General features: G+C 37.6%; 1 protein-coding gene across 4 annotated transcripts in view; it reads right to left on the bottom strand.

Annotated features, from left to right (window-relative positions):
• Window positions 1-380: 380 nt before the first annotated feature.
• Window positions 381-26,412, bottom strand: part of ACSL3 (acyl-CoA synthetase long chain family member 3) — a 52,443-nt gene continuing 26,411 nt past the window's right edge. For all 4 annotated transcript variants that reach the window (XM_071565961.1, XM_071565962.1, XM_071565960.1 and 1 more), the window contains 13 exons: window positions 25,377-25,554; window positions 20,138-20,247; window positions 18,799-18,937; window positions 16,821-16,971; window positions 16,116-16,239; window positions 15,767-15,838; window positions 15,123-15,262; window positions 14,213-14,385; window positions 13,546-13,620; window positions 12,406-12,597; window positions 11,347-11,461; window positions 6,564-6,721; window positions 381-4,487 (listed from right to left, as the gene is read on the bottom strand). In XM_071565961.1, coding sequence (XP_071422062.1) covers window positions 4,324-4,487; window positions 6,564-6,721; window positions 11,347-11,461; window positions 12,406-12,597; window positions 13,546-13,620; window positions 14,213-14,385; window positions 15,123-15,262; window positions 15,767-15,838; window positions 16,116-16,239; window positions 16,821-16,971; window positions 18,799-18,937; window positions 20,138-20,247; window positions 25,377-25,554 — 1,791 coding nt within the window. In that variant the 3' untranslated portion in view covers window positions 381-4,323. The remainder of the gene's footprint in view (window positions 4,488-6,563; window positions 6,722-11,346; window positions 11,462-12,405; window positions 12,598-13,545; window positions 13,621-14,212; window positions 14,386-15,122; window positions 15,263-15,766; window positions 15,839-16,115; window positions 16,240-16,820; window positions 16,972-18,798; window positions 18,938-20,137; window positions 20,248-25,376; window positions 25,555-26,412) is intronic.

Genomic DNA, 26,412 nt, shown 5'->3' with positions numbered 1-26,412 from the left:
TAAAACACAGTAAATGGCAGATCACATGCAAATAAAAATCGACCAAGCAGGATTACCTTTCCTGCAGTGAAAATCCAGGCTAAACTGGTAACTCCTGTTCTTGCATTCAGCCTGACAGAGTCATATATATTTGAAATATCTGACAATAACAAACACATCTCTACATTACAATGCTATGTTCAGCACAAATCCAAACTGCAGTCCCACACTGGCCATTGTAAAGAAAACCAACTCTATCCAAACCAAAACCAGCACACTCACCAATCTTCTTAACAGCCAGTACCCAATTAACAGGATTTCAATCTACTAATTTACAACCATAAATTATCCAGATTCAGATAAAAATGAAATGCCATTGAAAGAAACTGGACATATGAGGCCAGATTTGTGAAATTAATTTTATTTTTGAAACATGGTATCGAATTACAAATAAATAATTCATACAATATAACTCAATTAGGATATACAATGTTCAGGCAGGTCATAGTAACAACCAAGATCACACTGAAAATGAGTTTACATTAAATAACCCATTACAATAATATACAACTGGTCATTCAATTAACATTTCAGCCTGGTCCAACATGTATGCAAGTTGAAGATTGTTCCTCTTACCAGTAAAGAGACAGATGCACACAATTTTATATCGAGTCCAAAGCAGTTAATACATCACATTAATAGAAATTAAAAACGCTGCATTGCATCACCTAAACGTAATTTCAGTAACAGAATAAGAAGTGTGTGAATTTTAGCAGAACAAAGGTTATTGCAAAGGAGTTTTAACTCCTATAGCAATTTCTGCATAAACTTATGAGCTTTACAGGGTGTTCTTAATGTATGGTTTCAATTCCATACCTTTCTCTGCATCCTGTCTATAAACCAGAGGGACATAGGTATGTGTTATGTCCTGAGCTCCGGCCGCACATTGCTTTTTGTTTCCATTTCACAATCTTTTATTGCTCAGCTACAGTTCCCACTGAGGTGTGCTCCTGCTTCTGTGTGACCTGCAGCAGCAGCAAACTTGCACTGTCTTTTCTGACACACAACTTTTTGATTTCCTACCTACCCCAGAAACACTATTCTCTGCAAAGAACACTTATAATATCTAGATTGAATTCAGCCTAAAGTTTTGAATTTTTTTTTAAATAAGTATGGAAATTTAAAGAAGATTCACAGCATCCTTGGAATTCGTAGTATATCATATTAATAATGAAATATGTAAATACCCACAACAGAATATATAGTTACAATTTCAAATGATTCAGAGTCCTGGGAAGTTCTCATTTACAAAAGTTCTGTTAAAAATCCCCGGTTTGAGGGCTCTTTAGATGAGGTATATGCCCCTTGTTCTTAGTTTGAACTCAGAAAGATTGTATAAAGTTACAGCTCTTTCTATTACAAAATTCCCCACGTGACTCAGACTGTTATTTCCAACCATCACTACTCCTGCATGGCTGTAGAGCTGTCAGCAGCAGTGGGGACACCTGCAGTACATTCCAGCAATTACTTTTGCTCCTGTTGCACTGGGAATGGGAAGACACACACCAGAAAATATTTAAAAAAAAATAGAGAGTCTAAGCAAACTCACAGCTGGCAAGCAGTGATCTCTGCAAGGTTTCAACAAACTCCTCTAAAGTTGTCCTTCTGCTCAGTAGTGCAAGAGGATGGGGTGAGAGCACGGTGGCAGTCACAGGTACCTGGCAGCCTACCGGACCAAGGCCACCAGAGCAAGGAAGCCCCACACCTGAACTGCAACCTGACTTACCATCCCTTCACAGTCCCAGTCACTTCCCAGGAAGAGAGGGCACCTATGGGACAGGCAGCCTCAATGGGATATGGAAGTACTCAATCTAGCAGTATTGGAGTCTATCTTCTGCTATAAATAAAAAGCAAAAACATACTCATCACAAGTATTTTTAAAAGTCTTTCCATCTCCAACACTGAGACTATACTTTAAACTGCTTTAGTTTCACATTCTGGAGAAGAAATAAATGTCCGCAATGAATTTTATGTTTAATGAAGGAAGAACTATATATACCACATCCATTTTAAACATAAACAAACCTGAACTATAAAATCAAATGCATAGTTAGACTGCAACCCCATCTTGTGACTGGATTAGAAAAAAATTAAAACTATTTTGAAACAATTTAAAAAGTGTCATTTATGCCATTTATCCAAAATGGATTTAAACCACTAGCAGAATAAAATACTAACTTCAGATTTCTTTAACCAAAAGCAGATTTATTTCTTAAATCTGCTGCACAACACACCAAGTGATATACACAGCACTTCAGCAATTCATTAATTTTCACTAAAAATCACAAAAATACTTGAATAATGTACTGCGCTGAGTGTGAACTATTTAAGAACCTGTTGATGGAGAACAGATACATATTTAAGTATTAGCAATGTCTAATATATGGTGTGACACTTCCCTAAAGCCTTGGAAGTTTTTCCACATTTGGATTCTTCAGTCATTTTTCAACATTTGTCTTATCTCTATTTGCCAGAAGGTTTTCATTTATAATCTAGATATCTGAAGGCAGTAACCTCATAAATATGGTTCTGATTTCTTTCTGTTGCTTCTGTTTCCATTTGATTACTTTACCAAAATTCTCCCAATGTTAACACTTTTTCATGGACAACTGCAGGGGAAATCCATTAATAGCACACTATTTCATCATTTCATCAAAACTGAAGCACAGGGAACCTGCTCGATAACTTCACAATGATTATGGAAAGCAGTTGAAAGTGTCAATTTAAAAAATATTTCTTTTTTTTAAATGAGAATTTACATATCCAATAGTCCCCAAAACTCCACAAAACACTAACAGCAGCAACTCCTTCCCCCAGACAAAGCTGCTGCCCTTCAGCACTGCTATGTGCTACTATTGCAGGGGACTAAGTGAGCATCAGGATCTTGATTTTTAGTACTACAAGTAAATGATACAGATGAGAGGGTAATCTCAAACTAAAGCTATTTATTTGCTCTATCACAAAATTGACTGATATATGCCTTTTCACATTCTCATGTAACCCTGAATATTCTTTCCAGAAATATTCTGAAAATAAAATTCATGTCTGAAACAAATCTAAACAGTCTCACTGAAGATTGCCCATATTTCTACAAACAATACCCATGTATCTCTAGTGGAACAGAAATTGAGGCTCCTTCCCAACGTAAGAATTGGGTGTAAAAAACGAAGCAACATATATAACTTTCTGACAAATGCTTCAAATATCTGTTTTTAAAGCAAAAAGTGCTGAACAAAATAACACAGAAACAAAGGGAGATTTTTAATGGCACAAAGGGCAGCTAGGCACTGTGTGAGCTGAGAACATAACTGTCATTATGACTTTAAAAATCCCCCCCAGGAAGATTTGGGTTGCAGCTAGGGCAGAGCAGGTGTCTTGCAAGACTTTCACAAACAAAAAACAAAGAGCGAACCCAGCGTAATGTCCAAACCTAATGAGAAAAAAAGTTGTTACAGTCCCTCTGCTAAAAGGACACTGTCCAACTTGTAAAGTGTTAAGTGAAATTAATGCTGAGTTCATATTAGCACTACACAACTCAACTCTATGTGAAATGGTCATGAGCTATTTAAAAAACGAGTTTCTGTATCTGAGAGATTATTCTTAGGTTTAACTTCTGCTGTGTTAATAGCAATTTCTGACGAGCTTTAACTAACAGAGCTGTGCCATGACCATCTTTCCATTTTCAGATAAAAATAAAAATAACCATTAGGCACATATTGAAGGTGTACTATACAAGCTGGAATGTCAAACATTTTCTCCCTCAGATTTACACAAAAAAATAGCACAGCAGCAAATAACACGGTCCTCTGTTCAACAATTATCCTGTTACAAGCATTTTCAATGTACATAATGTCACAACATCAATACCTTATCTTTAAATAATTAGGTTAAAAAAGGCCCCCAGTATAACCATTTCTTATATGGCCAAGTTCTCTCTATATACATCCAAATTTTAAAGATACAAATACAACATTATACAGGATTTATAAATGTTTAAAAATTTGAGGCTTCAGAATCATGGTTTCCCAAAAAGACCCGGGAAAATCCACAGACTGACAAGGTAGCAGAGAAAACTGGGAAAAAAGGAGACAGACACAAGTTTGCTGCCGTAACAATTTACTAAACTTGCCAGTCATGATGGTGATGTCATCAGAAATAACAGTTTAAGCTGAAAATGAGGAATGGTGGTTTTGTGTGTTGATCTCAAGTGTTAAGTTGAGACAGGCAATTCAAGTATTTCCTATTTGATCCAAGCTCATCGTAGCAAAGTGGTGCAGCAGAGAATTATTTTACATTTTTTCCATACATTCGATCGATGTCCATTTGATAGTACGCCGTGAGCTCCTTGCGCTTTAGCTTGAACGCGTCTGTCACCAGACCAGTCTCTGGGGTCCAAGGATCAGGGCTCAAACGGATTTTCACTGGGATTTCAAACTTTTCCAGATTAGCTGTAAAAACAAATATTTTGAATACAAAACATAAATGCTCAAATGAAGCACAGAAGGAGAAACCACATTCTCACAGACAAAAGCACATGATATAAATTGAGTGCCCCTTTGACACCCCATGGTTAACTTTGATAACCCACTTGGTCACAAGCACTGACAGGATCCACCAGTAACTGTTTTCCAGTTTTCACAGAAATACTGGAATAAAGCCCAGCTGTTCAGACATATGTGCTGCTCACCAACTTCAGAAAAGCCTCAAGGCATGGAAGAGACATCCTCAAAACGTACACTACTATAGCAGTGTTATGGCACCCATCATCTGGAGACAAACATCTTAAAATTCACACTATTTAAGCTTGAAAAAATAGGTGTGTGTGGTTGCCCCTGATAGTCCTAAATTGATGAAGGAAATAAAGTTCATGTGGCAGCTGGTCCCATTACTACACCAGAATAGTGCTCTGCATGTTACACACGTAGCACAAAACAGTATCATTTGCAAAAGTTTCTGCTATGGTTTCAGATATCAGGGAAGAAAAATAACAAGAAAAGTAACCAACAGAAGGGTAATAATTTAAAAAATAACTATTTCCAAGTTAAATTTCAAAAATACAAACAAATGCAGAGTTAGGTTATGCAAGCTGCCATTTTTAGATTTTCCTGCACTTTTTTACTCCCTTTGGCATTCAATTACTGGGTTTGGTTTTGGGGTTCTTTTTGCAATTGAGCATTAAAAATCACAGTATTATTTTAAAAGTAAAGCCTGTGTTACTAAAGTAAAAACCAGAAGCAAATATGAAATAACATCAATACATGTAAAAATGCCTCAGGATTAAATCAAATACTCCTATTCATTTAATTCTTTTTAGAATAGTGCTGCACAAAAAAAGGAAAGCAACTTCCTATGTGCTCTCCATCACAGCAGAGATTAACATATTCACAAGTAATATGGAGAAAAAAAAAAGATTAACAAGCAAAGATTGTTGGAAGCATAAAGTTATCCAGAGTAGAAAAGATGAGGACAAATTGCAAAGAGGTGCACAAGGACACCAGATATTGAGGAACTGCAAAACAGCAGAAATCATTAATTGCAGACAAATGTCAAAGAGAATGTCTATAAAAAATTCAACATTCCCATTGACCATTTAAAAAAATTCATTCTGTAGTTATAAGTGACAGCATTAAGAAAAAGCTCAGTGCTTAGTAACCACCAAAAGCAAAAATAAGGCAGAAATTACTATGAAGAACAAACAAAATATCACTGTGCCACTGTTTCATTCTGCACCAGCACAGCCTACCACACTATGACCAATTAGCATGACAGAGTTGAGGGGGAACTACAATTGACACTGAAAGCACCAGGACCACCACTGTGCCTGTTCCCTGCCTCTCCCATACCAGAGCTCAGCAGAACCAACCCGAGCTGGCAGATGGCAGGGTTGGAACAAACAAGCATTTCTTCACACAAACACGGCCCAGCCGTGCAACTCCACCACAAGATGCTAGGGGTACTGATACAGAGTATTTGAGCAATTTTCAGATGTGAGAGAAGAATTAATGGAAAGTCTACTGAAAATTACTAACTACAAGAATGGTGCTATAGTTTTGGAAATCCTTCAGAAGCAAGTAACTGGAAGCCAGAGGAGCCCCTGTCTCCATGGATTTATTTCAACTCTGCTTTGGTATGTAGCATGTGAGACTGTACGACACCCAACATGTCATGAATCTACAGATGACCCACATTATTTTTGGACCAGCAGCTAGGGCCAAAATTATACTACAGAACATCTTAAAGAACACCAGACACACATACACACACATATACAGGAAACTGAACCTGTTAAGTTTATCCTACTTTTATATTCTTTCCTGAGCTATTGGCCACAATAAAAGAAGTTCCATGAATCAAAAGGACTAATCCTATTCATGTTTTGTTGTTGATGTTTCTTTTATTAAAATTTCACTTTATATAGGTTCTAGGAAATATAGAAACTCAAGGAAATATTTTTAGGGTCTATGCTTATCTGTTTCATAGACATTGCAGTCCCTAAGGTTGACACCACCTACCCAGTCACTCACCTGCCATGGCAGCCTCAGCTAACACCTTCAGTACCTCTTTTTCCATCTCAGGACTGCTACAGATCTCTTCCCAGGTTCCTTTAAATCCTTTTCTTCGAGCTAGTTCTGCGAGCTCCTTTTGATTTGGCACAACAAATCCGATGACATAAGAATGGAAACTGAGAAATACAATGTACTTTAGTATGAATTTAGCAAAGTAAACAAGTCTTCAAAAATAACATTTCAAGTTGGGTGAATTTGCACTTCTTAACAACTCCCTTTGGTTCACCTGATAATCTTTCTGAAACAGTATACAAATTACCTTGGCCTGCTTGAAAATAAGCAGAGACTGAAGCTACTTACCTTACAGTAACTGGATTGCTTCAAGGTGTGCTGCCCATATGCATATTCCACTGTGTCTCATGCCCAAAGCTTTGGGAAGCAGTGCCCATACGATGCCAATGCGCCCTGCCTCTCCTCATGTTTTGCATCCTGGCATGAAGACTGGTGTGCGGCTCCCCTACCTCAGTTTCCTCTCAACTGCAGAATCCAGTTACTGTAGAGGAGTAGAGGACTGCAGTGAAGAGGGGTTGAAGAGCAGGTTGTGGAATGAGCATATGCACAACACATCTCAAAGAACACCTGCTTCTGTAAGGGAAGTGACTTCTCTTTCTCTCTTAAGTGATTGTCCATACACTCACTCTACTGTTGGCAAGCTTTGTCTGCTCCTGATATGCCCGGAACATATGAAGCTGTGATCTCAAAGTCTTTGGAAAACACTGAAGCACAGTTCACTCTGAAACAGGTATTCAGGATTTTTCAGATGGTGCACAGTTTAGGGAAAATGTGAACAGAACCTCATACAGCAGTTTTACACAGTCTAACAAAGGTCTTCACAGAACCAGAGTTGAGAGCAACCTCAGAAGATCACCTAATTAATTGACCTGCCTTGAAGCAGAGTCAGATACATCTAACAGATGCTTGTCTAAATTGTTCTTAAACATGGGGCAACTGCTAATGCCAACGCTTCATTAAAAGCTGTTCCTGATGGCTATTCCCCACTCTCCCTCTCTGCAGTTTACATCAGAATAGTCAGATGTTCCTCTTTTCCACAGAAGCCATTTATTCATTCACAGACCTTTATTTTTTTCCTGCTCACCTTTCTGGTCTTTCTTCCTCTTCTAAGTTTATTTATGAATTTAACAATGTCCTTTCCTCCTAAACCTAAACCATGAATCACAGATCTCTGTTCAGACTTTCTCATTTTTCTCCTGGACTCTTTCCAAGAGGTCCACCTTTTCAGAAGCAATACATGTGAAACTCAGACTCTTTAATGCTTGGTACAGCAAAAAGATCATTGTGCATCTTGAAGGCATTACATCTGATTATGCCATTTACCTTCTTGTAACTTCATGGCACTTGTTGATTCATGCCAGCTCCTACAGAACTGCTCCCAGCTGGCAGTTCTCATCCTGAACTTTAGCATTTTAGGTGTAAATATAATTTACAATTCCCCTCTTTAAACTGACTACTGTTTTCAAGCAAATCTCCATCTAGTCAAGATTGCTCTGAATTGTAATTCTGTAGTCCACTGTGGCTTTAGCTCCATCTCATGTTAATTATCTACAGCTTTTTAAATTCTTTTCAACTCTCATCAGATAGATCATTAATGCAAAATACAGAAAATTAACCTGGGTATGGAGATTACTGTAGCTTATCCTTTAAGGTCTTCAAGATAATTTTAAAATACTAACTCTAAATAAATATCCTTTTGATTACTGTACATTACAATTTTCTCCTTTGTTACTGGCATGGATTATAATGAGCCTCTGACAGCAGTTGTAAAGACTGCACCACAGTCCATTACAAGCACAGGCTTCCCTGGCAGCATCATCACAACCTTCACCTGCTGGCTGACTTGAAAACACTCCCATTTTTCTTTTACTAAGAATATACTTAAAGAATTATTTCAGATTAGTCTCAGTATCACTACTGCTTGCATCTGACCTTCTGCTTTGCCTTTGTCTGATTCTTTTCCCCATGCACTACTCTGTACTGAACCCTTTTAAGTTCCTCTAGGATCAACTCTAATGTGTATGTGTTGTGCATGAAGGCATCCAGAACACAAAGGACTGTCACTTTCATCCCTGGTCTTTTGACATGTTTAGGGTCAAGTCCAGCAGCATCATCAGCTTCTCCAAAAATAAACAGTATACAGAAGTAATCAGTTGACTGGGCAAGCACTGAACTTTCTGATTCATCCAAAAATTCAACCTCTTAAGTAGAGGTATACTTGTTCTGGACAAACAGGTTCATCCAACTGTGCTTTTTCCTGGAAAGAACACCACAGCTCCTGGAACATTTTAGCTTTCCATTCTGTATCTTGAAGTTAAATCTTCACTTGTTGCAGTTCAAATCCTAAAGCACTGTTTTGTCTTGAGAAGTATCCCGAAGAGTTAATCTTCCCTCCTGAGCAGTTACTTCCCTCTCCACCACTGTTCCTTCTGCAGATCTTTTGCATCTGGTAGCTATGCCAGTCTTGGAAGTCATCACAACAACATGAAGGAATAAATTTTCAGACCAAGACCAGGTAATTTCCTCCACACCAAAATATGTCTGTCCTACACTAGGCATCCTCATTCCCTTGCTATGCTTGAATTTCTGCCTGTGTACAGCTCTCAGACCTATGGTCAGCCACATTCACAGAATCACGGACTATTCTGAGTTGGAAGGGACCCACAAGGATCATCCAGTCCAACTCTTAAGTCAATGGCCCACACAGGGGATTGAACCCATGACCTTGGCATTATTACAACCAAGTCTTTAACCAACTGAGCTAATACTCAGGGTGGTACCATCCATAGGTATCTGGTCCTTATCTCCTTGAGATTCCTGCTGAGAATTTCCTCACCTTTTCTGCCATGTTTGCTCATTCCTCAGGTAACTGAACTAACTCATTTTCCTGAGGTGATGCTTGAGACCCACCTAATGCATCTTGGATGGGTGAAGTGTTGATAAAGCAGTAAGAGTCTCCCCTGAAAGAGCTCTAATCATGATTCCTTTCAGCAAACATTTTGTTCCTTATCTTACTGAATATTTTTTATTAAGTCAATACAGCTTTTGAAGTGGCAATGTGATGCAAACAATTTTGATTCCCTATTGCCATGTTCAGAGGAGCTTTGCACCCCGAGATCTAAAGTCAAATCAGATTTAACTCATTTGTAAAAGTCTGTCCTCCTTGTCCTTTTGCATGCAGGAGACAGAACAGCTTAAAATGAAGGACTCCTTCATAGATCACTCAGGCAAAGTATAAGGAGAGACAGGATCTAAGAGAGGTCATAGGCACTGTTGCAAAACTCTGAGCACAGACTGCTGAGGTGAGAGTATACCCACAATGAAATGTGCATATGGACAATCAATCAGGGAATCTGTATTACATGGCTACTTGGGCCACATTACACGATAGCATTAAGAAGAAATACAGCAGCAGCAGAAAAACCAATCTAGAATGTCTTGTCTTGTTTGCCCTTAATCTTGTTCATAAATTACCATTAAAAATTGCTTATGGGGTTTCCTATTTTTAAATAATAGACAAGACAGTCTATCAGAGTCAAGTGTCTCTCTGACAAGTGCACTTCAGCTTCTAGTGTTATGTTGACCTGGCAAAATTAACACAAAATTTCATCGTACAAGTCCAACAGTGAACTTCAATCCTAGAAAAGCAGAAATCACCACCGGTAGGAAGCTCTTTCTCCACAGACTACAGAGGGTGCTTGGAACAAGCACGTAACTTAAGGCAGTCAAAGAAATCAAACATGAGACTCAATGAGTCCAAATCACAAGTAAAGATTAATATAATGGAAATTTACTCAGTTATGGCATGCCCAATGCATGTTAGCCTACTGATCCCAAACTGTCATTAACTACCATTAGTTAACACAAACCACCCAAGAATTACAGAGAACCAGGAGAACAAACCAAAAGTTAATTTTTTTATTTACTACCACTGAACAATTCTCAGGTATGCTTGTCCTGGCTCCTATCAAAGTAAAGTGGGGCTTTTTTGGCCATACTGGAAATCAGAATATTTCTGATTGTTCAGAATATTCTGGTTGTTCTGACCACCTGAAGTGTATTTAGATGTGCAAGTCTCTATTATGCAGAGGCAATAAGAAATTCTAGAAATAGAAACTTAAGACATGTTTGAACCTTCATTAGTACACAAAGCAAATAGAAAGGACATTGGATCATCATTTATTAACTGTGTGTTTGCATAATATTTAGAGTGTGTTTACTCTCAAGCTTCAAGGCTTCTGCTGCTGTACTGCAGGGGTTAAAGAAAAGTAATTTTAATTCGCAAGCCAGATTCTGGGCAGATGGTAGAAAAAAATCACCAACATTCTCTGAAGTATCACAGCACTTCCTCTGAAGAACAGATCACAACTAAACACAGCAACAAACAAGGTGTCCTAGGGCTTCTATAGTTAATAAACTCTAAAGTGCTTGAGTGATGTCCTTTACTAATGCAGTGAGAACTCAGCTGCTTTTCAGATTGGAGAAGAGAGAACAAAAGAGACTCAATATTGGCATTTTTCAAAAAATAATGAAAACAAATGAGAAAGGAAATATAAAAATGTAGATTTCAGATGTTTTACTTTTGATAGTTATTCCATTGTATTACATATAAAATCCTTTTTCAATTGACCAAAAAAATTCCCCACATTGAATAGCAAAAAATTTTGCTTATGGCTTCAACAGGACAAAGAAAGAATAGAGTAATAACAAAGCATCAGCTGACTCTTACCTGCTTGCATACGCACAAATATTATCTACCAGTGGGAGATTCTTCAGAGCTGCTTCCACTTTGCCAAGAGAAACATATTCTCCTGCCTGCAGTTTTACAAGATCTTTTTTGCGATCTATTGAAGAAAAAGGAATTAAACATTAATTACAGAACAGAAAACCGTTAGACAGTGATTTCAGATTTTTCTGAAATGCATCAATAAATACTAAGAGATAAGCTGACTCACATTTGGTGAAGGTACCAGAAACATTTAATGTCAGGTTTCCAAACTCTGCATTTTATCCATCTGTTGCTCACACCAAAACAAGGGACATTACAATGCCATGCACTTTCTGCCTTTAGAACAGCATTTCCTATATGACAGCACCATCATGTGCATGGAAGACAACTAGGACTATGCAAAAGCCAGTATTAGCTGGAGGACACAGACCAGTGCAAGACAGCTGCAATGGGGCCTAAGATTTTTCTCCTATAATAAAACAAAATAAGCTTCATTTTTCAGGATTAAAAGCTTCCTGAATCACCTACTGACTTTAACAGATTCACAGTAGTTTATAAAGCACCCAATTTTGCACATAGAACTGTCAAAAAACCTGCATAAGCCTATCACAGGCTTATGTATTAACACCTTTATTTCAGTATATTTTCTCCTAGTTCCTATATAAGGATTTCTTACTATAAAGAATATCAAGATTAAAAAAAGGCTGATTTAATTCCTGAGCATGTACTACCACAAGAGCCTTTTCACTGATCAAATCCCACACTTAAATTATACAATCTAAGGCAGTTTATCTACTGAATTAGCTTGTATTTAACTCTCTAATCACTACCCAGTCTCACTAATATGTGAAGTCAGTTTTAAGACTGATTCAAAAGGAATCAAAAATTAACTTTTAAAACACACAAACAAGCTTACCTTAACATAGCAGACCTTCCCTGGGATACATGGTAGGGCTTTAAACTACACATCAAAATATTTTTTGTTGCTAATGTCTGTATTTAACAGCCCTGAAAAATGTGTGAATATATACACATGTTCACCTGAATTTATTAACTCACCAATAATTTTTAGACACCCATCCTGATGAAACTCTCCAATGTCTCCAGTATGGAGCCACCTCTGCCCATTCTCATCAATAGTGAAATCTTTTTTGGTTCGTGCTTCATTTTTGTAGTAGCCCACAGTCACATTTTGCCCTCCAATAACGATCTCACCTCTAGGATATGGTTTATCAGTGTTGTAATATCCACCTAAAAGGATGGGAGTATTTTAGTTAACAAGAATTAAAACATACTATAAAGCAAAAATTCCTATTGCTTTTACTATATAAATATAGAACTAAACACTTTAGTAAGTACTTAGCCAAAGCTACTACTTGCCTAAATAGTTCATTTAGAGAAAAAATGGTCCCAATTCTTTGGAACATCTAAACAGCTATTTAACATGTGTGTTTAACAAACAGCGACAGTATTAACACACTCTATCTGTTCCACATAGGCTTGAATAAAAATAAAATAATTTTGCCTCATATTTTAGGAAAAAAACCCCGTATAAGGTTCCACATTAGCACAAAACACCTTTAAGCATTATGTATTTCTACGCTACAATATATAAAAGCCTACAGTGAAAGAAAACCACCTAAATGTATTTCAAACTTTATTATATATATTTTATATAGCATCCATTAAGCTTCCATTCCAATTTTTTTCATGATTTTAGTAACAATATTATGAAGATAATTTAAAAATAATTTCTTAGTGGCAACTAAAGATACCATGCATGCACTTCAGCTGAAGTCTCTTGAATCCAGCACCCCTAAGGCACTACACAGGACCTGCACGAATACTGACTTAAATCAGGAAGAGGCAGAGTGCAGTGTGCATTTATGCAATGTACATGCACAAATAGAGTGCCTGGACTAAAAGAAATAGTATAGTCAAAGAGAACCATAACACTACCAAATCAAAATGCCACTTGCATTGACAGCTTCTATCTAGATATTTCCAAGTTTAGAAACCACTGAGGCATTTATTTTACCTTTTTTCTCCCCAAGAGCAAACTTTTATAAGCAACAGTAGCATTTAAAATCTAAATAGACAAGACATAGTCTTCTAATTACTACTACTCAGCAAAGCCCAATTAAAAAAATACAGTTTTTACAAACATACTTCAATTTAATCACATACAGAAATTCTCACCTTCTTCCCAGTTCATTAACTTGATTTCACAACAGACCAAAGGTGCTCCCACTCTTCCTGTAGTGTAGTCCCAAACTAGAATTTTAAAAAGACCATTTGTCAGAAAAACATTTAACCAAAACTGATTAGGAAAAAAAAATCTTTTGTTGTCATGCACCTATTTAGTGAAAATTAACTGCTATTTATTTTTGAACTTTAATTCACAGAACAGAACTTTCAAGAAAAGCAATGGTAATGCAGATAAAATTCTCCTCTTGCCAAGAGAGGGGCTTTATTTACAGACACTGTCAGTTGCTGAGAGGCAACTGAAACCATCAGGCTCCATTATAGGAAATTAGAATCTGGAGCAGGCTTTTGGTTTCCACTTTCTGTTTTCCCAACATCTCAATATAGTCAGCAAAATTTTAAAAAAATTGTTCAGTTCAACTGGTAAGTGCAACAATGCCAAGATCCCATTCACACTATTACCAGTTGCTCCATCACAAATGAGTACATTCATTGTATATGTGGGTCAGCAGCCTTAGCACATATATTTAAGGTAACATGTAATTCCCAGGATTCCCCGATTACATTGGTGGCACTCAGCAGAGGAACAGACCATCCAAGACAGCACAGGCAGAGCGCTCAGCACAGACCAGAGCACACAGTGGGTTTCCCAGACACCAACCTTCCGTGATTGTCCCAGCTCCAGCCGACTCAGTGAGCCCGTACCCCTGTCCCACAGGGCAGCAGAAACAGATGTTCATGAACCGTTGTGTTGCTGCGGAGAGCGGAGCTCCCCCACAAAGCAGGATGCGGATTTTTCCACCAAGCAGCATTCGGACTTTGCGGAAAATAAGGCTGAAACGCAAAGATATGAATTTATATTTGTTGCTTAAGAACAAAATGAGAGTACCTCAAAATGAGAGTACCTAATTTTGTATCTGAACTGAAAGTTTCCACCATCTTCTATGACATTCAAGGAAAACCCTGAAGGAACACGCTGAAGTTTTCAAAAAGTTTTCTATGCTTGTTTCCACATTCTCATTTAAAGAGGGGTAAAATGTTTGAGAACAGATTTAATGAGACAGTCAGGTTCTGTGATTTTCTCTTAAAAATAACTTCAATAAGTTGCATAAATTTTGCAATTACATTATCCTTTAGTCTCATTGAAGCTGAGAGTTAGACTCAATGATCCTTGTGGTTCCTTCCAATTTGAGATATTCTGTGACTTGCTTCTGTGAAAATGTGAACTCCACAGTTTTCTACTGGAATGGAATTCTCATCTTATGCAAGAACTGTACAAAATTATTATTAAATTCCTGATGAAAACAATGCAGTAAATGTAAATTTTCAATCAGTTTCAAGCTAAGTAACACTCATTTAAATTATATCAGTAAACATTTAAATACCTCATACAAATTACTGATTTGTTGTTACAATTTACACTTAATTATAGATTTGCTCCTTTTCAAGCGTTAACATGAGGAAAATGAGGAAAAATGAGGAAAAGCACACACAAAAATTCAGATACTGCTCATGCAGTAAGATTTTGATAAGCGATTTTCTGGTGCCATTACAAATGAAGTCAACATTACCTATCACAGAGCGGGGTAGTGTAACCTTTGGAAATCTGTTCCATTTTATAATTGTAGGCCAATATAAACAGATTCCGTTGGAATCTCGTCATTTCATTCACTTTATTCATGACGTTTTTGTAGATTCGATCCATAATTTCCTAATTACATAAAAATATTAATTTTAACACAAAGAAACAGAAATCCTAAAATTATTACAACAAAAAGAAAACATGATTTAGAAATCAAAGTATGTTTCACGGGACAACTCGCTACCAGGTTCTCTCCTCTCTTCCGTTGCTAAGAGATACTAAGACATTCATCAACAGGAGGAAAGCAAACATCTGGGCAGGAGCACTGGGTAACCCCAAGCCGCCTGCTGCCAACTCTCTTTATTCCACTCATTCATTATGATGAACAATAAATGACTAATTAAAGTAGGAATCTATCCCTACAGCTATTGTAATTTGAAAAATGCTGACACTCATATGATGAATGCTTATCCCCCAACATACAAATAAAATTACTCATTTAAGCTAGTTTAACATCAAAGGATCTACCTTTCTTTCTTAAATGGTCATTGTATTAATTTTGTTGCTAAAAACTGAATTATGAATTACATTTAAAAAATAATTTTTAGAATTATTTATCCTTCCGTTACTTACCGGGACAGCTGCCATTAGAGTTGGCTTAAGGGTAGTGACATCACCTTTGCTTCCTTTCTTTATTTTAGAGGACTAAAGTGAAGAACAAATTTACTAACAGACACATTCAATATTTTTAACATGAGAAACAAAATGACAAACACATATTTTAAAGAAAAACTATTGTTTTGAAAGATATTTTAACAATTAAAACTAGTCCTGAGTATCGGTCATAACCCCCAACACTTTGTTTCATGAATTGTAGAAAAGACTTCTTGTACTAATTTTTAAGAACTATTATCTCAATAAATACTTTTTTTAATTTCTTTTTTCATATATATACTCTAAGGACTTTACATCTACAACATACCTGGTCAGCTAAAGTCTGAGGTGAAGAGTAACCGATGCGGCACCCATGAGACAGACACACGAGTTCAGCGCTCAGCTCCAGAACATGGGCAAGAGGCAAGTAGCCAATATAAATGTCTTTTTCCCTGTGAAGAATTTTTAAAAGATAGGTTTATGTTCTACCACTAGAACCCTCAGATGAATCATCAAGTAAAATTTTCTCAGTTTACCACAGAACTAGAGAAAGTAGAAAAATGCCTTTGAGCTTGAGAATGATATGGATTTGTTGCAGAAGTTGTGTACTAAGTACTGTAAGTTTTAGGCAGAAATAAACGGTGATGGTTACTCATTCCAAGACAATTAACAGTGTGTTATCATTGCAAAGGCAACTCTGTGGACAAGATTAAAAACTGCACCAAACAGAAAGAATCCACAGAATTTAAACAATCAAGAGAAGTACTGCTTAGGGGAGCTTTCAACCACTTTAGTGCAAGGCAGCCTTACAGGCTGTTGTGTTCCATATACAGAGGATGAGAGAACAAACAGCATGTGAAGTAGTCATGTCATTTAGTGCAGTACTGGAAGATCCTCAGACATCAGTGAAAACACAGTGTGATATGTCAGAGATACAGCAATATAAAACAGTTTTTTTCCACAGTAATTAATCTAAAATGATAAGCAACTACATGATTTCTTTATTTGCTGGTAAGTAATGGTTGGTACCTACCCCAGGTTTGGAATCCTCTCAGCCATTCCAGTTATCCCAGCAATTATGTTGCAATGGGAGATCATAACTCCTTTGGGAATTCCTGTGGATCCACTTGTGTACATGATCACTGCGATATCTGAGGGCACAGGCCTGCATGGCTGTTTGTTTCCTGCAAGTTGTGTTAAAAAAAGGGAATGTATAACACATGGAGAACCTCTCCGGCTGAAGATCTGATACACTAATATATTCCAGTAGTCATTGCAGTACAGCACCATATGACTCTTGCCGTCACATTTTACCTAAAAAGATTGTGGTCAAGCTTAAATGCCATCAAAAAAAGTGGGAACTTTGCATTAGCTGAGTAATATTTTGAAGGATTGTCCTAGTCTACCATGGCAACTCTTTTCCTATTCTGTTTCTGCTATTCCTGCAGCAGAGAAAAATTTGGGCAGAACTTTAGCTTCTCCAAAATGCCACCGCGCACTCCCCCTCAGGAAGGTTTGCTGCCCTGGTTCCACACTGCTGCAGGGTCCACCCTCTATGCAGAGCTCTTTCCCTGGCAGGGAATCTACTGCCTCATTTGCAACACCTGTAACGAGGCACTGCTGAGCCAATGTGAGGTCCAATTTCTGTAAATATTTAAAAGAAGTTCAACAGCTTTAATTGGATTAAAATGCTTTTTAAATACTTGTCCTGAGAGCAAGAAATACAAAAATAATTGTGTTTACTGAAAGGAAAAACTGCATAATGCACAATGCATGTGGCACAATGCACACACTGAATGAGAAGCGTGAAAGCATATTTAATGATTTCCAACTCACTGAATCCTGCCCATCCTGCACAATGAACACCACTGAGGAAGATAACATAAGCAACAGCTCATCTACTTAATATTAATTGGACATGCTTGACCATAAATAATTTATGGTAGCATTTCACAGTTTATGAATGGTTAACTTGACAAAGATAATGTTCCTTTATTACAGTGCAGACTATGTGATATTTAAAAGACTGGAGAAAGGAGGCTTAGACACTGTTCTACATAGAGCACACAAATTAACAGATCTCAAGCAGCTTATGAATTACCACAGCCATAATTTTTCTGTTGGTGTTGTATGAAACAGTTTTACTAGCACTTAAAAGTGGTACACCAAAAAGGGAAAACCATCTTTTAAAGAAATTCAGAGGTCATGATGCTGGGAGCAAACCTGCCATTTCCCTGAACATCAAGAGCAGACAGATTAACCACTCTCCCTGCTCCTAAAATACAATCCAACATTCACGTGCCTTCAGTAGATAAAAGATTCTGAAAACACAAAGGCTAAGAACAAAAGAAAGCAACTACTGAACATAATTAAATCTTAATACTAGGTTTGGCAGCTCTTCAGAGAGACTAAATTTTGTCTTATGATAATAGTTAAAAAAACTTCTGAAATTCTGAATATTAGTTCTAAAAATGTGACAATTCAATGAATATACATCAAATAGATTCCAATGAATTTCCAGAGCAGATTGATACTTTCAGAAATGTAGTAAACAATCAAGTTCTATCAAACTGCTATTTTACATTTTGCTGCGAATTTTACAAAACTTAATGGTAACAAATCACTGATTTCTTTCATCATAAAATGCAAAATGATTTTGTGTGCTCTGAAAAACCTGGTTTTAATATGTCTGATAATGAGAATACTTTCTAAGTTTCTATCTTGAACTAAATGCTTAACCTAAAAATTATCCTTCAACATGGGACACTTGATTGGAGAAGACAATTTTAATTACAAGCATTTTATTCTGTTGAAAAACAAAACAAAATAAACTACACCCCAAAATCCAACCACAACCATATGAAAAGTCCCACATTTTATTTAAATAAAAAGCAGGTAAGAAAAGGTTAATCCCTGCTTAATTTTGAGATCTGCCATTTCCCCAAGTTCACTCAACAGAGTCAGGGTAGGACAACAAATGAGATGGCTCAAACAAAAAGAAGAGGACCCACCAGTATCTGCCTTGGCCCCCATGGCTTGCACAGATGCCATCGTGTGAACGATGACACCCTTGGGAAACTCTGCCCACATGGTTGGTTTGCCATCCACTGTAATAATGTGTCGTAGCAGTGGGACTTGAGATACAATTTCCTGTGGAAAGAGTGTTCAAAAATTAAAAATTAGGTCTACGTCAACAAGAAATAAAAACACCCCAAGAACCAAAATACACACTATCTACTGTATACTTTTAAAAAAGCATTGACATAAAGTATCTCAGAATTTTAAATATCAGAGGATAAACTTGTCAAGCTGCAAAGTTTGAATCTTTCCACTTACAAGTCCAAAAAGTTCTCCAATCTTTTATTGATTTGTGCCTTATTTAATGAAAACTTCACAAATAAGACTGCAATGATTTGTAGAGTTAATTGACCTTTCATGTCTAGAGAACACTGAGAGAAACTGGTGACACTGAGCTCACTATAATTTTTAAGTTGCTCCTTGGCTACTATGCTGGCTAAAATAAACAGCAGCTAGCAAAAATATGGAAAATTATTAACTAAGCATTTCAAGCAAAGTAAGAGTTCTAAAACATTTATCAGTGTTCTAGTGGAAGAAGAGATGATCATCACTGCTGGCAGAACAAACACACTCTTACTGCAAGGTGAAATAAATAAGCATTCTATATATACTGTCATTCTAGTCCCTTTTTTAAAGTTTAGGAAATCCTCATTTAGTTTCCAGCAATAGCAGAGTTTTTCTTTAAATTCTCTTATGTGAAAAGTCCAGTTTCCACCAAAACACATAATGATGATGTTGTTCCACTTGGGTATTCCACCTGGGGTGGCAAGTCACAAAAGTTTATCTCTTCTAACGTTTAGTAAGCTTTCCCCTGCACAGAAAAACAGCTCCAGCTCTTCAATCACCCATCTTTAGATTTAAAAGCCATTCCCTGCTAGGAGAACATCCAACAACAATCAAGGGGGATGATCACATTTAGCTCTTCATACACAATTTATACATCTTTCTGCTCTTCCCACTGTTAATTTATAAGCACTAAATCCACTCAGAAATCATAGCAGTTTTTTGTAAAGGTGTTGTTCCAGGCAGCACTGCAGGTTTTCAATACTGCAAATTGCTTACCCCGTTCTCTAAAGTCACTGAGAAGCCTAAAACCCACTGAAAGCAAATTATGACTTTTTTTGCACATGAAGACAGACACATAAATCTCATTCCAAAAGCATCTGTCTTATAGAAAGGCAATACATCATTGTCCTGTACAATGAAACCAGGCCATTTAACCATAATGAACAGACACATTGCAAAGAGAGAGAGATAGAACAGTTTGCTGACCTTCAATTTTGTTTGCATCAATTCTTTACTAGTGATGATGGTGGTTACCTCCGTTTCATTCAGCCCATGTACTATTGCTGGGCCTCCCAGAGTAGCATACAGAGTAACAACTGGAACACAAAATGGGAGGGAAATGGTCAATCCCTGTGCTACATTTTCAGTAACAGTTTACAATAAAGGACTGAGATTGATCTATTCCAAGTTACATGACACAGTAAAAATATTTGTCAACTGAGAAAGGTGGGACAGTTTTGTATTAAAAACCACATGGATTTAAATGCAGCATGACTTTCAGTTACTCACAGAAGGAATAAAGAACAACCATTGTCCATATTGACTGTTTACTTTTTTCAAGTTCTAATTAGAGGTACCAAAACCATATCACCCTCTGCAATTCTCCTAGGTCTACTCATACTTCATTGCTCCAACCGTCTGAAAAGTAGGTAAATGTTCTCAGTTTAATCATTTTGTAACAGCCCTCTTGCACACAGGAAAGAAACAGCTTTCGTTCATGTGACTTCTCTTTTCAGAATTCAGATACTCTGCTATCAACCTTTCAAAACTGATTGCTAATAAATTATTACAACATGGCAAAATGAGTCATCAGCAGATGAATTCTCACACTCAGCAATAAATCTATGATTATTCTATTCTCCCATCTATCTAAAACAACATCACATCAGGAAGGTTTCATCATCATCATCAGACATAAGACTGACATCATGATAAACAAAGACAGAAAATATTTTAAAAACTGACTATAAGAAATATTGTTTCCTATATTTAAGGCCAGTTCATTAGTCATAGCATTAAACAATTATTTCATATTGAAAATTTTTAAGATCATATTTAATTTCCTGTCATTTTTATGGGAAATTAATGAGAAGAGAGCAGAAGAGACTGGTGAAGAAAAAAGGCAGCTCAAAAAGGAAGAGAATATTGCTCTCAAAAAAAAATAACCATTTCTTATTTTCCAAGCAGAACACTAAACATGGGTACCTCAAAAAAGCTCTAAGGTCAGTCAACACAATCAATAACTACATCCATGCTGCAAGTTTTGTCACATCTGAACCTCTTGTGTATTTTAGCCTGTATTTAGCTGAATATTCAAACAACATAATTATGAAAACAAGATGCCCTATTTTACGTTAGGACTAACTCTGCTATGCTCACTGCAGCAAGGATAAAAAATTAAAGTTCTGCTGTATTCTAAGATCTCAAATCCAGGGAGTTACTACTAACACAACACAGCATATCAAGGAAGAACTCAACAGCAGTTTTCTTACACAAAAAAGTAAATAGTTGACCTCTACTTATTTTTTCCTTGTTAAAACAGTCCATCATAGTTCAGAACTGTTGCAGGGCAAATGCACATGCACTGTGTTTTCTTTAATTTGGTGGGAGCAGAGTCCAGAAGAGTGCCTCTACTAGTTCCCACGAGCTCTCTCTACTTACTGCAGTGACCCCTGTTATATAAACATCTAGCAGAAATTCAGCTTCCCCGAGCCAACAAGCAGAACTGACACACCACCCAGAAGGAAAAGCATCATCTCTGCAATAACCACATATGTAGTTACTCATCTGCAAATAAGTACATTAGGCCAGTTAGAGCTCCATGACAGAGCCAAACAGAAAGAGAGACCATTTATAAGATGGTGCACTTATGTCATGGAGAGAATAAAACTGAGCAATGATTCTGATCTCTGAAATTCTCACTTCTCCACACTGGCACTTAAAACTTTTTCAGGCAAATTTAAAAGTTTTGGTAATTTTTTTCTCTCCGTGTTCTCTGTAAAACATGAGAAGGGATTATCTTATGTGCATCTTTACACACAAAATAGTACAAGCGAGTCTTTGTTATCTGATCTGCTGCTAGGAATGCTGCTCTGAAAGTCTAAAAAGAGAAACTCCAACACTACTAAATTTGCCAGCTCATATACAAGGATAAAGCCTTGCCACTTCTGCAGTTTATTTTAATGTAACTAAAATGTTAAAATAAATATTTCAGCATTCATTGTCCATCAAAAAAAAAAGGAAAATATACCTTTAAAGGCTTAAACCAAACCAATTCTGACAAAACCACTTCTGCTCAAGCTTTAGGAAGGCATGATTGAAAAATAAAACCTAACCTCTTCTATTTCATCATTTGGTTATACATTTGGGTGATTTATCTGCCTACACTGGTGAAGAGCTGTTCACACAGATGAAGAAGAGGTACTTGAAGAAAATCTGTTTTCACGTTACTACTACTTTTTTCCATTTTTGAATTAGCAATCCCACTTTACCTCCTCAAATACAAGACTTAGCTTCAAACAATTCACATTTAAAAACAAGCAAGTATTTCTAACCACAAAATCACTTGCTTGTGCAAGTGTCCATAAAAATTACTTTCCCCATTTTAATTCTGTAGTGCAAAAGATTCTCTCCAACACTACATATGAACCTGGTCTCTTGACATCAGTTCTGGGCCCACACCACCACATTTCATACATTTCACATTCAGAAAAAGCATCACAACACTACCACAGCAGTTAACTGGTGTGAAACCTCTAAACCAAAAACATTAAGATAAGTCATTTAGCAATGTCTTGCCACACTACTGCTCCAACACCATTTGAATTTTCTAATTCATTTAGCAAGCTGATAGTGGATAGTGCATAACACTCTCATCCTCTGCCAGCACACAAGTCAGCCAAGTTCACATAAGACAACGCACAGCATAGATGCTGAATACCACGTCAGACAGTGTGCTGGAGCACGTTGCAACAAGGGGATTTAAAACACTAATCCAACAAAATCAAAAACATATGCATTCCATTCTGCTCACAACATCCATCCCCTATCTCAGATTTTCTCCCCCTGCCCCTTCAAGTTACGAAATCTTCCTTAGATTTGGAAGTGTACTTCACTACCAAAGGAAAAAAATGATACAAGCCTTTGAATTTTATTCCCAGGATAGTCACTAGGAATCTGACAGAGCCTAAAAGTGATCAAAGGGAACTGGCATGGTGTATTACAAGACATGCAATTTAAAAGCAACACAGGCATCCTATCTGAGAATAGCCTGTGCAAGTCTCTGCTCTGATAGGCAGGGCAGCAGCATTTACTCACTGAAGAAAGAACCAAAAACATCATCGAATTTCAGCTGGAAGGCATCTTGGAAGATCCCCTGCATACACCATTCATTACACCAGAGGGCTCAGAGCCACAGCCAGTCTGGTTTTCACACACCTCCAAGGACGGAGATCTCACAACTGTTCCAGGCTCCTGTTCTGATATTGAACCATCCTCACAATGAAGACATTTTCCCTAATAACTAGTCAATTATCTGGCCATTGAACTAGTGCCTGTCACCTCCAGTCTTATCAAAACACACCTCTGCGAGAGTCTGCCTTCATCTCCTCTGTATGCTCCCATCAGATAGTTCTAGATGGCAACAAGATCTGAACTCACTCATCTTAATGCTGAACAGACCCCGCTCTATCAGCCTCTCCTCAGATGTCACGTTCTCCAACGTCCTCAGCGTCTTGGCAGCCCTCCACTGGACTTGCTCCAGTATGTCAGTGTCTTTTTTCCTACAAGGAAGCCCCAAAGCAGACACAGTACTCCAGATGCAGTTTTACCAGTGTTGAAAAGGATCATTTCCCTGGATCCTACATGCTACCAGCACCCAGGATGCTGCTTGCCTCCACTGCAAGAAGGCACTGAGAAATCCTGGTTGACCCATTACCCACCAGGACCCTCAGGTACTTCTCTGCAAAGCTGCTCCCTCCGGCTGTCCCCCAGCCTATACTGATGCATAAGGTGTTCCAGCACACAGAGAAAAAATTTTAAGTGTCTTCTCCGAACTCCACGAGGTTCCAGACAACTCACTTTTCCAGCTGACAAGGTCCTCTCTACATCAGCCCTGCCCGACTACACTGGCTGCTCTCCCAACATGCTACGAGCTGTGACCTCCCATGTTTGCACTCTCTCCCACCATCTAGGCATTCAATAAAGAAATTAAACAGGACTGGAGTCAGTATCAACCCCTGAGGGCTGGCAAGCAACTGTGTCCTATGGATTCCAATCCTTGCAGACAATGGTCTGTCTTATCATCTATTTATCCAGCCTTTATCTGAATAGCTTGTCTGTACAGGTTCTACAGAAGACCATGTCAAAGGCCTTGGTGAAGTCACAGTACAGGACAACCATTCTCTCCCTGTCTGCAGAGCCAGGCAGGTATCATACAAGGCAAGCTGACTTCAAAATATTATGGTTTAGGGCCATGCACCTTGTAACTAACTCCACCCTTACAACTAAGGGAAAAATACACCAAAGGGTACACAAAAAATAACCTGAGATATGCAGTAAAGACTCATGTCAATGAAAACTGCCACACACTCATCAACATATGGGTTCTCAAACTGAAACAGACTCATGCTCAGAGCAAAGAGCGACCATTGAAGATAAAATGATCTTGTTAGACTTGCTCCCAAAACCTGAAAAAAGTCTGACTGATAGACATGTTTGGTGTACGTAGATACTAAATCAGGAATTTCTGCACATCTGGCTTTTACAGCCCATCTCCTACTGAAGGACAGTAAATGTGGCACGGAAGGAAGGATCCCAAAGCCCATGAGGAACAGCAGTTTCTGGCATGCCCTGTGGGACAATGACATACGTTCCCCTGAGAGCATCGCAGAACCCAGCCAGGCTGGGCTTACAGTGAGGTGAATGACACATTAAGGAGCGATGATGAAACAGACATTTAAACAACTATACCAAGTTGAGATCAGCACTCAATAGATTTCTTGGCAAGAAAAACAGGCCTAACCAAAATCAAAACTGGAACTGACAAAATATCCTGCTAAAACAAAACTTACAGGCACAGATGAAGGTTTGACGTCAACTCCTGAAACTGAGTTAATGAATTCATGTGTGATTTTTGTTTGTTTGTTTTTAGAAACTTGGGAATCTGTACTGATTTGAGATTAAAAGAAGATAAACCTCCTATGAATTCATTGAGCAAACTATGTTTATCAAGATCATACTCCATCTGCAAACATGCAGGTTTCTCTATTCACTAAAACAAAATGCTACAAAGTGCAGTCTCTACCTTATGCAGCATTTTTTCACTTGTAAATTTTAATGTTCTATTTAAAAAATATACCAAGTTTTCTTAGTATGTAAAGCAAAGAAAAAGCTTTATTTTCAGATTGTGTTGTGAGATCAAAATTCAGGGAAGATGTGGACTTACGCTGATAGTTGCACATAAAGCAGGCCTGTGCTGCAATCATCCACTCGGCTCTGGTCTCACAGAAGATAGCGATGTTCGTCTTTGGTTGCTGACCCAACACTGCTAAGCCATTTCCAAAATTAACAGCTTTAATGTATACATCTTCATATGTAAGCCAGGTGTACTTGCCAAGGATGACCTAATAAGAACAATAAATTCAATTTAGAAAACGAAAATCCTTCACACATGTCCTACTACATCTTCACCCACACGAAGAATCCACAGATGTTTGAAGTAACATGTGCTTGAGTTGTAACAGCTGTTTACTCAAGATAATGAATTATATTCTTGCCAAAAGCTACAGGGCCTGTGGAGGTTCCAACATAAATACTGCAATTATCTACACACAATGTTACCACCTCAGTTCCTATTTTCACATGAGGGAAAGCACAGAATTCCCCAGCACTTTGTAGCTTCAGAAGCCGTCTGAAAGGCTGCGTGTGGTTATTTGGCCCATTTGCCTCTACTTTTTAAAAAGGTTTGCTTTATGTAAAGGGTGACAAGAACTAGTTGGCATAATTCATTCTCTGTATTTGCTTTCCTGTATATTTGGGCTACAATCTCCTACACAAATACACACACACAAAAAAAAATTAAAAAAGGTAAACTGGACTCCAGAAAGCAGCATATCCTGGGTCCTCAGTCAGAAATTGTGCAATCCCTCTGCCTTTGTTCTCAAACAAATGACACGGGGAAGAGTAGTAATAATTCTGCCCTTTTTTTACTGTTAACGGAAAATGGGACTGAAAACCAGATTGGAAATTACTGGCAAACCTGAGTTCTGAGAAATCATGTGGAAAACATTGAGCAATCTCACTCCTCTTCTATACGGGAAAGCTGGTGCACAGAAAAACTACATCTGAATTTACAGGTCACTATCATAGATTTCTATGTGTGCATTTGCACCTTGCAGTACTATTTTCTTGCTGAGTAACAGGATATTTCTTCCAAGAATATCCACAATATTTTCATATCTAGATGTAGGATGAAGATGTTT

This window comes from Pithys albifrons, chromosome 11, assembly GCF_047495875.1.
Source record: "Pithys albifrons albifrons isolate INPA30051 chromosome 11, PitAlb_v1, whole genome shotgun sequence".
Lineage (NCBI taxonomy): Eukaryota > Metazoa > Chordata > Aves > Passeriformes > Thamnophilidae > Pithys > Pithys albifrons.
This window is presented reverse-complemented; position numbering and strand designations above follow the sequence as displayed.